Source organism: Dendrobates tinctorius, unplaced genomic scaffold, assembly GCF_039654945.1.
Source record: "Dendrobates tinctorius isolate UK_male_01 unplaced genomic scaffold, ASM3965494v1 ptg000243l, whole genome shotgun sequence".
Taxonomy (NCBI): Eukaryota; Metazoa; Chordata; class Amphibia; order Anura; family Dendrobatidae; genus Dendrobates; species Dendrobates tinctorius.
This window is the reverse complement of record NW_027361910.1, coordinates 6,140,757-6,154,191: the sequence shown is the minus strand read 5'-3', so window position 1 is coordinate 6,154,191 and position 13,435 is coordinate 6,140,757. Positions and strand designations below refer to the sequence as shown.

Below are 13,435 nucleotides of genomic sequence, written 5' to 3'. Positions count from 1 at the left end.
TATGGTGCTGCAGATTCCACTTAATACTGTATATTTTAAGTGATTCCATATGAATAGTGATACATTTATGGGCTAGGCATTGTAATTTTGGCACTCCTATGGAGCGTGGCATTGCATTCGTTTCACTTTGGCGTTGTCATAAATAAGCATTGTGTGAATTGATTACTGCACATAAACCATCTGCTCTTACGAAGGATACCTGACAGTTTGTGGCCTGATTACAGAATTGTCATGCAATTTAGCCTTTTCTATTCAAGCTAAATTTTCAATCACTTCTGTTAACTTTAATGATCAAATGCAAGTCGTTATAAATAGGTAGGTTGATCATGACAAAGAAATAGATAAATAAATAACTATATAAATAAAATGCGCTTTCTAACAGAAATCGTACTTCTGTTGACATTGTTTGCCAGTCCTCAGACTGCAGCAGGCGGTGAAAACAATTGATGCTTTCCTACTCTCTGCCCTGGTGACAGATATGTATCTCTCCTAGTGTTAAGTTTTTATTATAAACCCATTTTGGATAAGCTAATTTTACACTAACTTACAGGCTAAATGTAAACTTCATGTGAAAATTTGTATAATAAAATATTAGTAGTAGAGATGAGCGAATCATTCTAAATTTGAATTAGCCAACTTTGCCTAATTTTCCTTGGAAATTTGATTTGCGTTGAAAAAATTAGCTGTTAATTGTAATACAGAAAGGTTTATAATATATTTATAACACTAAGGCTTTGTAAGAGGGAGACAGAGAGAGAGAGGGAAAAAGAGAGCGAATGGGTGAGAGAGTAAGGTGGGTGAGAGAAAGAGAGGTGGGGGAGAGAGTGAGAAAGAAAGAGGGGAAGAGAGAGAGAAAAAGAGAGAGATGAAGGTAGAGTGGGTGAGAGTAAGGTGCGTGAGAGAAAGAGAAAGAGAGGTGGGAGAGAGAGAAAAGGAAGGGGAGAGAGATGGAGATAGAAATTAGGTGAGAAAGAGAAAGGTTGGAGAGAGAAAGAGAGAGAGGGGAAAAGAGTGAGATACACATTTATTTTCAATATGACCTATACAATCCTCTAACCCAGTGACTTTAGAGATGAGATCCAACCCTGCTGTACCAACTGCACCCGGCTGTGCTCCACTGCGACCCGCTGATTTCTGGTAACCTAGCTACTCGTCATCACGGTATAAAGTATTGTAATCTGCTCAATAGACTGGGAGTAGACCATGTGATGTCAAAGCTGCAGAGGCTGCGAAAAACGACATTAACCTACTCGGTAATGCTTTAGCAGTGTAGGAAATGGCATGGATAATTTTTTTTTGCAATCCTTGTAAACCAAATCTCAAAGTGTTTGAATTCACGTAAAACTGAGATATCAAGAAATTCAACTTGAAGTTGATGCTCCGGGATCGATCCGCTCATCTCTAATTAATAGGGTCACACTGTTAGCACTGAATACACAGTGTCAGATTGTAATGCAGTATCCCATTAATTTATTCATACGTTTCAAGGAGAAAGAGACATAATAAAAGTTTTACACTTAGTTCTAAGAAATAATGCTCCAGAACAAATAAGTTATGGAGAAAGTATTTACTAAAACAGGCATATCGGGAGAGCTGAGTGGTCCATGTAAGCTTTGAAGTTCCATACAGTGATATTTTATTAATGTGGGGTGGCACGGTGGCTCAGTGATTAGTACTGCAGCCTTGAAGCTCTGGGGTCCTGGGTTCAAATCCTACCAAGGACAACATCTGCAAGGAGTTTGTATGTTCTCCCCGTGTTTGTGTGGGTTTCCTCCTTGTACTCCGGTTTCCTCCCACATTCCAAAGACATACTGATAGGGAATTTAGATTGTGAGCCCCGTCAGGGGCAGTGCCAATAATGTCTGTAAAGCGCTGTGAAATTAATGGGGAGTAAGATAAATAATGTAGAACCAGTCCATACATTTGTTAGTTTGTATAAATACTGTATTGTTTGTGTAGTTATTTTTGCATTTCATCAATGGCAAGTAAAATATCTCTTCTGCAGAAGAAATTTACAACGCTATAATGACATATTTCTCCTTTGGCCCAGAATTTGCCTACAAAATCATTTCTTTTTGTTTCTCTTAGAAAGCAATATCACCCAAACAGGTCATTTACTGTTAGGTCCCATCTTCTAACATGTTAATTGAAGTACCAGTGTTGTATTTATCTGCATTCCATATTTTTCTAACCCCTTTGTTCAACTAGTTATTTGCATAAACAAAACCCCAATTATCTGCACACTCGCAACATTGTTGTATGAGAAAAATCCCACAAGTTTGGCTATGTTATGAGATATTAGGCCATGGCAGGTTTAGCACAGATAACCAGGCTTGAAGTTATGGCCCTGTCACACTAAGCGATGCACCAGCGATCCCGACAACGATATGACCCGGTCAGGATCGCTGGTGAATCGCTAAGTGGTTGCTAGTGAGCTGCCAAACAGGCAGATCTCACTAGCGATGTAGCGACGCAGCAGCGGTTGTTACTTACCTATCAGACGCGGTGATGAAGACGTCCTCCCACCCGCTTCCACGCGTCGCTCGTTTGGCGCCAGCGGGAAGCAGCCGATGAGAAATGGCCTAGGACATTCTCGCGCGATCAGCGATAACCAGCGGGGGAGCCGGTCGGAGGTAAGTATCACACATAGCGATATCGCTAGCAATATCGCTGCTGCGTCACAAAATCGGTGACGCTTTAGCGATATTGCTAGAGATATCTCTTAGTGTGACAGGGCCTTTAGATCATGAAGCATTCACAATGTGGATTCAAATTGATAGTGATCCACGGAAAACTTACTTGATTAATTGCTGCACTCTAGGGTGGCCAATTAGTGTAAATAGCCCACAATCTAAGCAAAATTCTTTATAAACCTGATTCAACAAAGGTCATGTGGACAAGGCAAAGATGGAGCTCAACCAGCACATTAGTAATAACATAAACCCAACTTGTAGAAAATCAAGTTGCACTCATCATTTATTCTTGGAAAGTCGTGTGTACAGAATAAATTTACAATAAAAAGGCATAAGAAGAAGAGACCGTGAGCGCCTCTGAAGTTTTCAATCAAGGCTGTCAACATAGAAAGGAAAACAATAATTCACAATTATGATAATAGAGAAAGATGTTATCTGAAAGTACTTTTCATCTCGATATGGAATGTTTTTCTTGCAGTCATATCCTTGGCTGTCTACAAAGTGTTAGTGAGAAGAATGAGCGTATAATACCTACCTTATCTTAAGTCATGTATTCAGATCATATCTTTAAGACCAGAAGTTTTCTAGAATTTATCATGTGGTGCTTTTTGGTCTGACTCAGGCTTTCCTTGTTTATGTTTTGCTTTATAGGTCAGTCAGCACAATCCGAAATCAGCGATATCATATCCATGCTAACCTGTCTTTCGCCATATTGGTTGCTCAGATCCTGCTCCTTATCAGCTTCAGCTTTGTGCCTGGAACGGTGAGCAAATATTGTCTAATGATCTGATTTAGAATAATTTACTCATTTATGTAGCTTAAATTTACATATTTGATCGGCATTGTGCTATCAGAAGCAGCAAAGTAGATCTCAGAGGGCAGGTATGGCAAGTTCCCCTGAGACATGGAGCTTTAATGGTAGAAGAGCGTCACTAGCCAGCTGGGCAGTGCTCTTCAGTCATTCAGTTTCTCAGCACACAGAGGACTCCATCAGTTGAAATAAATCAGTTGCAACAGATTTGTAAGTGTTCCCATCTTGAATCTAGATTCTTCAACTGAAAAGGTATTTGGAAAGGAGTGACCTCCTATCTCTTACCCGAAAATCTTGTATTACCCCCTGTCCTGGTGTGTCTTTGTGAGTCTTCTTTTCTGTGCCCATCTGGGTACACCACTTGTCCTTGTTGGTAGCTCCTGACTTACACAGGCAGGAACAAAGTAGGAAGAAAGTTGGGGAACCCTAATGTTGTGTGTGAATGACACAATCTGCTCATGCATTTCATTACTATAGTAGTTTTGTACAATAACTATGGCAAAGTGCACAAAGTTCCAATTAGATAGCACAATTAGGTTCTACGGCAAAGGTATAGCTACAAATTATTTCCAGATGTACAACTCCGACTAGTGATCTGGCCACTGTCAGATCCTCAACACCACCTCTTCTCTCCCCCATTGTAAAATGTATCACTAGGCCTGTTTACTCCTGCTATGACCTGACCTCTGAGGCCTGGACACAGCTGGAAGTTCCAGCCTAGAATATACAGGTGGAAGATTCAACAGCAAAAGGAGAGGACCAGATGGCGAGCAGTTTCCCGCTGACTATTCCTCAGGGTCTCTTCTTTCTGCTGTAGTAGCTTCTCTAGATTGTTCACTTTACCGACTTGATAGCAGGCATTGAGCAGCAGAGGGACAGGTGAGCAATGAGGTGAGTATACATTTTATTTTTGCATCTTACATTTATTATTATTATGCTCTGATGTCTACAAAGACTTCAGAGAATAATAAGGGACATTCATTCGTGGAGAAACACTTTCCTGAGAATAGAAGTTCGTTCCCTGGAACATCCACGATAGGGCAAAAAGTTTTTGCAGAGTCAAAGGTAAGACATTTTATATATACAGGTGCTTCTCACAAAATTATAATATCATCAAAAAGTTAATTTATTTCAGTTCTTCAATACAAAAAGTGAAACTCATATATTATATAGAGTCATTAAAAACAGAGTGATCTATTTCAAGTGTTTATTTCTGTTAACCCCATAATGACCGCCAATGCGTCTTTTAACTGACCTGAGATATAAGAGAATCGACTCACCATACAGGCGACAATCCAGCAGCTGTCAGCTGTACACTATAGCTGACAACTTGCTGCATCAGCCACAATCAGTGTTTGCACCTTCCAAATCTGTTTAACCCCTTAGAGGCTGCTGTCAAAAGTGACTACATCATATACACTCACTGGCCACTTTATTAGGTACACCTGTCCAACTGTGTGTTAAGACTTAATTTCTAATCAGCCAATCACATGGCGTCAACTCAGTGCATTTAGGCATGTAGACATGGTCAAGACAATCTCCTGCAGTTCAAACCGAGCATCAGTATGGGGAAGAAAGGTGATTTGAGTGCCTTTGAACGTGGCATGATTGTTGGTGCCAGAAGGGCTGGTCTGAGAATTTCAGAAACTGCTGATCTACTGGGATTTTCACGCACAACCATCTCTAGGGTTTACAGAGAATGGTCCGAAAAAGAAAAAAAATCCAGTGAGCGGCAGTTCTGTGGCCGGAAATGCCATGTTGATGCCAGAGGTCAGAGGAGAATGGGCAGACTGGTTCGAGCTGATAGAAAGGCAACAGTGACTCAAATTGCCACCCGTTACAACCAAGGTAGGCAGAAGAGCATCTCTGAACGCACAGTGCGTCGAACTTTGAGGCAGATGGGCTACAGCAGCAGAAGACCACACTGGGTACCACTCCTCTCAGCTAAGAACAGGAAACTGAGGCTACAATTTGCACAAGCTCATCGAAATTGGACAGTAGAAGATTGGAAAAACGTTGCCTGGTCTGATGAGTCTCGATTTCTGCTGCGACATTCGGATGGTAGGGTCAGAATTTGGCGTAAACAACATGAAAGCATGGATCCATCCTGCCTTGTATCAACGGTTCAGGCTGGTGGTGGTGGTGTCATGGTGTGGGGAATTTTTTCTGGGCACTCTTTGGGCCCCTTGGTACCAATTGAGCATCGTTGCAACGCCACAGCCTACCTGAGTATTGTTGCTGACCATGTCCATCCCTTTATGACCACAATGTACCCAACATCTGATGGCTACTTTCAGCAGGATAATGCGCCATGTCATAAAGCTCGAATCATCTCAGATTGGTTTCTTGAACATGACAATGAGTTTACTGTACTCAAATGGCCTCCTCAGTCACCAGATCTCAATCCAATAGAGCATCTTTGGGATGTGGTGGAACGGGAGATTCGCATCAGGGATGTGCAGCCGACAAATCTGCGCCAACTGTGTGATGCCATCATGTCAATATGGTCCAAAATCTCTGAGGAATGCTTCCAGCACCTTGTTGAATCTCTGCCACGAAGAATTGAGGCAGTTCTGAAGGCAAAAGGGGGTCCAACCCCTTACTAGCATGGTGTACCTAATAAAGTGGCCAGTGAGTGTAAGTGGTTAACAGAGTGTGGGGGCTCCCTCTTTATCCCAATTGGTGCCCTCAGATCATGATTATGTGGTCCTGATTTTTGCCATGACAATTCATGACCAAATAGCGGCCTTAGAGTCTGATGGCTGTTGTAACCTGTTCAGAAGTTAGCTGCATTTAGGTGGTAAAAATACACATTTTCATTTCTGTCATGCCACTTTGCATTAAGTCCTAAAAATCACCTGAAGGGTTAATAAACTACCTGACTGCAGTTTTCAATATATCGGGGTGGTGCAGTTTTTAAAATGGTTTAACTTTTGGGGGTTTTCCAATATATGGGACCCCCAAAGGCACTTCAAACATGGATAGTTCCCTAAAAAAATAAATTTTGTAAATTTCCTTGAATTTGTTGTTTTCAGATGAAAGTAAATTTTGCATTTCATTTGGAAATCAAGGTCCCGGAGTCTGGAGGAAGAGTGGAGAGGCACACAATCCAAGCTGCTTGAGGCCTAGTTTCCACAATCAGTGGTGGTTTGGAGAGCCATGTCATCTGCTGGTGTAGGTCCACTGTGTTTTATCAAGACCAAAGTCAGTGCAGCCGTCTACCAGGAAATTTCAGAGCACTTCATGCTTCCCTCTGCTGACAATTTTTTGGAGATGGAAATTTCATTCTCCAGAAGGACTTGGCACCTGTCCACACTGCCAAAAGTACCAATACCTGGTTTAAAAACAACAGTATCACTGTGCTTGATTGGCCAGCAAACTTGCCTCAATCTATGGGGAATTGTCAAGAGGAAGATGAGAGACACCAGACTCAACAATGCAGACAAGCTGAAGGCTGCTATCAAAGCCACCTGGGCTTCCATAACACCTCAGCAGTGCCACAGGCTGATCGCCTCCATGCCATGCCGCATTGATGCAGTAATTGATGCGAAAGGAGCTCCGACCAAGCATTGAGTGCATTTACTGAACATACATTTTGGTAGGCCAACATTTCGGATTTTAAAATCATTTTTCAAGCTGGTGTTATAAAGTATTTAATTTACTGAGATAACGACTTTTGCGTTTTCACAGTAATAAACACTTGGAATAGATCACTCTGTAATGACTCTACATATATGAGTTTCACTTTTTGTATTGAAGAACTGAAATAAATTAACTTTTTAGAGATCTTCTAATGTTGTGAGAAGCACCTGTATACAGTATATGAATATACTGTATACATATCAAGCATCTCTTAAGCTAACAAACAAGAAAGATATCAAAATGTAGAAAGTTATCTCTGAATTCTTAGCACATTAAAACCCATTGCAATCATATTGTTGGGTACAGTAGAGATGAGCAGATTAATCCACAGATGATCGACTCCTAATTTAATTTTCTGAATTTTTTTGTTTTCACACAACTTTGAACACTTGAAATTTGATTTGCGAGAAACGCAAAAAAAAACCAAAACAAAATATGCATGGTACCATTTCCCACACTACTGACGCATGCTAATGACGCTTTGTGCAGTTGTGTTGACTTCCTCATAATGCTTTGCAGCTATGACATCACATAATCTATCCCAGTTTATTGAGTGGATTATCACATCTTGTACAGTGATGATGAGTGCCTGGGTTATCAGAGATCAGCAGGTCCCAGTTGACCACAACCGAGCCAGGATTGGCAGTCTGTATGGTATGGGTGGATTCCATTTTAGATTCACTGGATAAATGGATTATACAGATCATATTGAAGCAGAATATATTTCTCTTTGTGCCCCCTTTCTTATCTCCTTAGAAAAACAAACAATGTTTTCTGAGCAATTACTATAAATTTATTAAATGCAAATTGAATTTTGGGGGAGAAATCAGTGAAGCCAGCGAATTTGAATTTGAAGCAATCTGCTCATCTCTAGTTAAGCATCGTCGTATGGGAGTTTAACACTTCTTGTTTCAGGATATCTTTTTGCATCATGATCTCTTTATACATCATGAAACATTTTTCTTTTTATGAAAGGCCTCATGTGTACATACTAATATAATTATATACGTTGGGTCATGAATATTTTGCACTAGTGTGAAACATATTTTCTGCCACTGGGAAAAGGAAAGCTATATAATATTTTGATGCCAAAATCTAGTTTTCTATAGTGAAATATGAAGGGAATATTGAAATAAATGGAAATATGAAGCAGAGTTAAAGTAGTAAACTGTATTCCTAATTGAAGGGATATTCTATTCATCTCCTCTGTTTGACAGGTTTCAGATCAAATCTCGTATTGTCTCAAAATTTGCAATTAAAGTTTATTTAATCCTACCCATAATGTCAAAATAGCATGGTGCTGAAAACTCTTAAGACTTGACATTTAGAACAACAGACGCAGAAAACTGAAGTCTACAAAAGTGTAATTTTTCTTTGTAGAACTTGCAGTCTTTTTTTCTTTTGTCCTTAAAAGATACCCTGGCAAATAAATGGAGTAAAAAGTAACTTAGAAGTTATGTCTATCTAAACAAGCCAAAATAAATGTTTATTGCGCAAAACCAATTGTATTTGTAGTCAGATGGCCAAATGTAGCATAACTAAGTATCAAGAATCCAAAGAGATTCAATAAACCCCTCGGAGAGCTATGGCCAACAAGTTATATGTCGTAATGTTCTCAGTCTGCCAAACCTAGGAGGCAACAAGCTCCATTTACCAAGCAGACTATTTAGCTGTCCCTGATTCCTTACTTACTCCCACACTGCTTTAATTCTCGATTCTGGTGGGTGTTGTGTGTTAAAGATATGTGATTCAGTCTAGTCCAAAAACAAGATATTTTCAGCATCATTTATATAACTTATGACAGCGCAGTCAGTCATACAACTGCATCTAACCTTTCAGCAATTTCTTCACGACTAAGCTTCAGATAGCATTAGCTCACTAATACCCATGATCTAATATACTGTGTAGGGATTTTAAGGTGAACACAGCATGAATACCTTGGCAGAAAATGCTTGGAAACACCGTTTTTTAAGCTCTTTCCTCTATTGAGGTAGTGACTTTACAGCAGTGGCGGATTATAATGAGGTCAATTTGGGCAGTTGCCCCGGGCCCAGTGGGGTTAAGGGGCCCACAGCCCAGGCCAGTAAATTGCCCCATTATAATCCGCCACCGCGCAGGGCCGGATTATAGGCAGGGCAGGCGGGGCTTCAGCCCCGGGGCCCCCACCACAAGAGCTTCTAAGGGGGCCCCCACCACATTCCTGCTGGCTGCTGCAATGGCACTCCATCTTCTCCCCACCTAAAAGTGAGTGACCGTGGGGGCGGCATTATGTGCTCTGCTACCAGCAGCATCTACAAGTAGCGTGAACGCTGATGCTGCTGGTAGCGTGCAAAGGCTTGTGATGAGATCACAGGAGGGAAGGTGTCAGGGCCCCCGATCATGTGACCCCTGTCTCCTCCCCTCCTGTGACCTCATCACAGGTCCTGTGCGCACAGCACAGAGCACTGAGAGCAGCCATGTATGTGGAGTGCGGCTCTGCGGGTGGAGGTGGGTGCTGGAGGCTCCATTATTCTCTATGTGGAGTGCGGGTGGAGGTCGGTGCTGGAGGCCCCATTATTCTCTATGTGGAGTGTGGCTCTGCGGGTGGAGGTCGGTGCTGGAGGCTCCATTATTCTCTATGTGGAGTGTGGCTCTGCGGGTGGAGGTCGGTGCTGGAGGCTCCATTATTCTCTATGTGGAGTGCGGCTCTGCGGGTGGAGGTCGGTGCCGGAGGCTCCATTATTCTCTATGTGGAGTGCGGCTCTGCGGGTGGAGGTCGGTGCCGGAGGCTCCATTATTCTCTATGTGGAGTGCGGCTCTGCGGGTGGAGGTCGGTGCTGGAGGCTCCATTATTCTCTATGTGGAGTGTGGCTCTGCGGGTGGAGGTCGGTGCTGGAGGCTCCATTATTCTCTATGTGGAGTGCGGCTCTGCGGGTGGAGGTCGGTTCTGGAGGCCCCATTATTCTCTATGTGGAGTGCGGCTCTGCGGGTGGAGGTCAGTGCTGGAGGCCCCATTATTCTCTATGTGGAGTGCGGCTCTGCGGGTGGAGGTCGGTGCTGGAGGCCCCATTATTCTCTATGTGGAGTGTGGCTCTGCGGGTGGAGGTCGGTGCTGGAGGCTCCATTATTCTCTATGTGGAGTGCGGCTCTGCGGGTGGAGGTCAGTGCTGGAGGCCCCATTATTCTCTATGTGGAGTGCGGCTCTGTGGGTGGAGGTCGGTGCCGGAGGCCCCATTATTCTCTATGTGGAGTGCGGCTCTGCGGGTGGAGGTCGGTGCTGGAGGCTCCATTATTCTCTATGCGGAGTGCGGCTCTGCGGGTGGAGGTTGGTGCTGGAGGCTCCATTATTCTCTATGTGGAGTGTGGCTCTGTGGGTGGAGGTCGGTGCTGGAGGCTCCATTATTCTCTATGTGGAGTGCGGCTCTGTGGGTGGAGGTCGGTGCTGGAGGCTCCATTATTCTCTATGTGGAGTGCGGCTCTGCGGGTGGAGGTCGGTGCTGGAGGCTCCATTATTCTCTATGTGGAGTGTGGCTCTGCGGGTGGAGGTCGGTGCTGGAGGCTCCATTATTCTCTATGTGGAGTGTGGCTCTGCGGGTGGAGGTCGGTGCTGGAGGCTCCATTATTCTCTATGTGGAGTGCGGCTCTGCGGGTGGAGGTCGGTGCTGGAGGCCCCATTATTCTCTATGTGGAGTGTGGCTCTGAGGATGGAGGTCGGTGCTGGAGGCTCCATTATTCTCTATGTGGAGTGCGGCTCTGCGAGTGGAGGTCGGTGCTGGAGGCCCCATTATTCTCTAGGTGGAGTGCGGCTCTGCGGGTGGAGGTCGGTGCTGGAGGCCCCATTATTCTCTATGTAGAGTGTGGCTCTACGATTCGTGACCCCCGTCACGTGACGAGGGGGGCCCACAGAGTCTGAACTGCCCCGGGCCCTGGCTACCCTTAATCCACCCCTGCTTTACAGTCAAAACTACAGCTATGTTTCTTGTAAACTCCCTATGGGAAATCGTCCAAAAACATCTGTAGGTACTTTTTTACATGATGGTGATATCACTGTAAAAATCTGAAGCAAATTCTGCTGAAAAGGTGACATGATCATTATCAAAAAGGGTAAACATACATTTTACATTTTTAAAATCTGCAGCATGCCCTGAAAACTGGTTGCTTCATAACATCCAAAAATCACTTTTAGGGTATATGCACACGTCTTTTAGTTGCTAGCATACCTGCTGAGTATTGCCAGCAGACAAGCAGAAGACGTTTCAGGAAAATTGTATTTTTGTTGAAGAGTCTTTTTTGGCGCTTTTTGTGTTGTTATTTTGTGCTCTGACACCATTGTTTTATTTTTTCTCATGCATACAAGTAGTGAGCAGCTTCCAAGTTTAACCCCTTCCTGACATCCGACGTACTATCCCGTCCATGGGACCCGGGCCCCTATGCCCATGGACGGGATAGTACGTCTACCGCGATCAGCGGCGCCCACGTGGTGAGCGCCGCTGATCGCGGCCGGGTGTCAGCTGATTATCACAGCTGACACCAGGCACAATGTGTCAGGGGCGGTAACGGACCACCCCCGACACGTTAACCCCTTGCACACCGCGATCAAACATGATCGCGGTGTACTGGGGGTTAAAGGGAAGCATCGGCAGGGAGGGGGCTCCCTCCGTGCTTCCCTGAGCCCCCCACGGCAGTGCAATGTGCAGCGCTGCTGCGGGGGGCTCCTTTCCTCCAGGCCCCCGAATCCAAGATGGCGACGGGGGCCTTCGGGGGCCTGGAGGAAGCTGGCTTCCTCAGTGCCTGCAAAGCGCAGGCAAGAGGAAGTCTTCTTCAATGCCTGTGACAGATTGCTGATCTGTCACAGTGATCTGTGATGTGACAGATCAGCGATCTGTCACAGGACAGTGATGTCCCACCTGGGACTATGTAATAAAGTAAAAAAAAAATAAAAAAAAGTGTAAAAATAATTTTAAAAAAATCGGCAAATAAATTAGTAAAAAAAAAAAAAAAATATTCCCCAATAAATTCATTTTTTGAAAATAAAAAAACCCCAAAACAATAAAAGTACACATATTAGGTATTGCAGCGTCCGTAACGACCTGCCCTATAAAATAGTCCCAATAGTTAACCCCTGTAGCAAACCCCTTAAAAAATAAAAATAAAAAACGAAGCAAAAAATAATGATTTATTATCATACCGCCAAACAAAAAGTGTAATAACGCGCAATCAAAATGACGCATATAAATATCCATGGTACCGCTGAAAACGTCATCTCGTCCCGCAAAAAACGAGCTGCCACACAGCATCATCAGCGAAAAAATAAAAAAGTTATAGCTCGCAGAATAAAGCGATGCAAAAATAATTATTTTTTATATAAAATAGTTTTCATTGCATAAAACCGACAAAACATAAAAAAACCGACCTAAATGAGGTATCACTGTAACCGTACTGACCCGAAGAATAAAACCGCTTTTTCAATTTTACCGCACGCGGAACGGTGTAAACGCACTCCCCCAAAAGAAATTCATGAAACGCTGGTTTTTGTTCATTCTGCGTTCCAAAAATCGGAATAAAAAGTGATAAAAAAAAGTCACGTGCCCGAAAATGGTACCAATAAAAACGTCAACTCGTCCCGCAAAAAATAAGACCTCACATGACTCAGTGTGTCAAAATACGGAAAAATTATAGCTCTCAATATGTGGTGATGCAAAAACTATTTTTACAATAAAAAGCGTCTTTTAGCGTGCGACAGCTGCCAAAAATAAAAACCGCCATAAATAGTAAATCAAACCCCCCGTTATCACCCCCTTAGTTAGGGAAAAATAATAAAATTAAAAAAATGTATTTATTTCCATTTTTCCATTAGGGTTAGGGTTAGGGCTTGGGTTAGGGCTAGGGTTAGGGCTGAGATTAGGGTTAGGGGTGTGTTGGGGTTCGGGTTGGAGTCAGAATTGGGGGTTTCCACTGTTTGGGCACATCAGGGGTTCTCCAAATGCAACATTGCGCCTGATCTCAATTCCAGCCAATTCTGAGTTGAAAAAGTCATATGGTGCTCCTTCCCTTCCAAGCTCTGCCATGCGCCCAAACAGTGTTTTACCCCCACATGTAGGGTATCAGCCTACTCAGGACAAATTGCAAAACAATTTTTGGGGTCCAATTTCTCCTGTTACCCTTAGGAAAATAAAAAATTGGGGGCAAAAATATCATTTTTGTGGAAAAAAATGATTTTTTTATTTTCACGTCCGAGCCTTATAAACTTCTGTGAAGCACTTGTGTCCATACAGTAGTTTTCTCCCACATATGGGGTGTCAGCGTACTC

At 43.3% G+C, this 13,435-nt stretch overlaps 1 protein-coding gene across 2 annotated transcripts in view; it reads left to right on the top strand.

The window, feature by feature from the left end:
* Positions 1 to 13,435, top strand: part of ADGRD1 (adhesion G protein-coupled receptor D1) — a 1,079,490-nt gene that overhangs the window by 682,392 nt on the left and 383,663 nt on the right. For both annotated transcript variants that reach the window (XM_073557041.1, XM_073557040.1), the window contains one exon: positions 3,345 to 3,456. In XM_073557041.1, the coding sequence (XP_073413142.1) occupies positions 3,345 to 3,456 (112 nt within the window). The remainder of the gene's footprint in view (positions 1 to 3,344; positions 3,457 to 13,435) is intronic.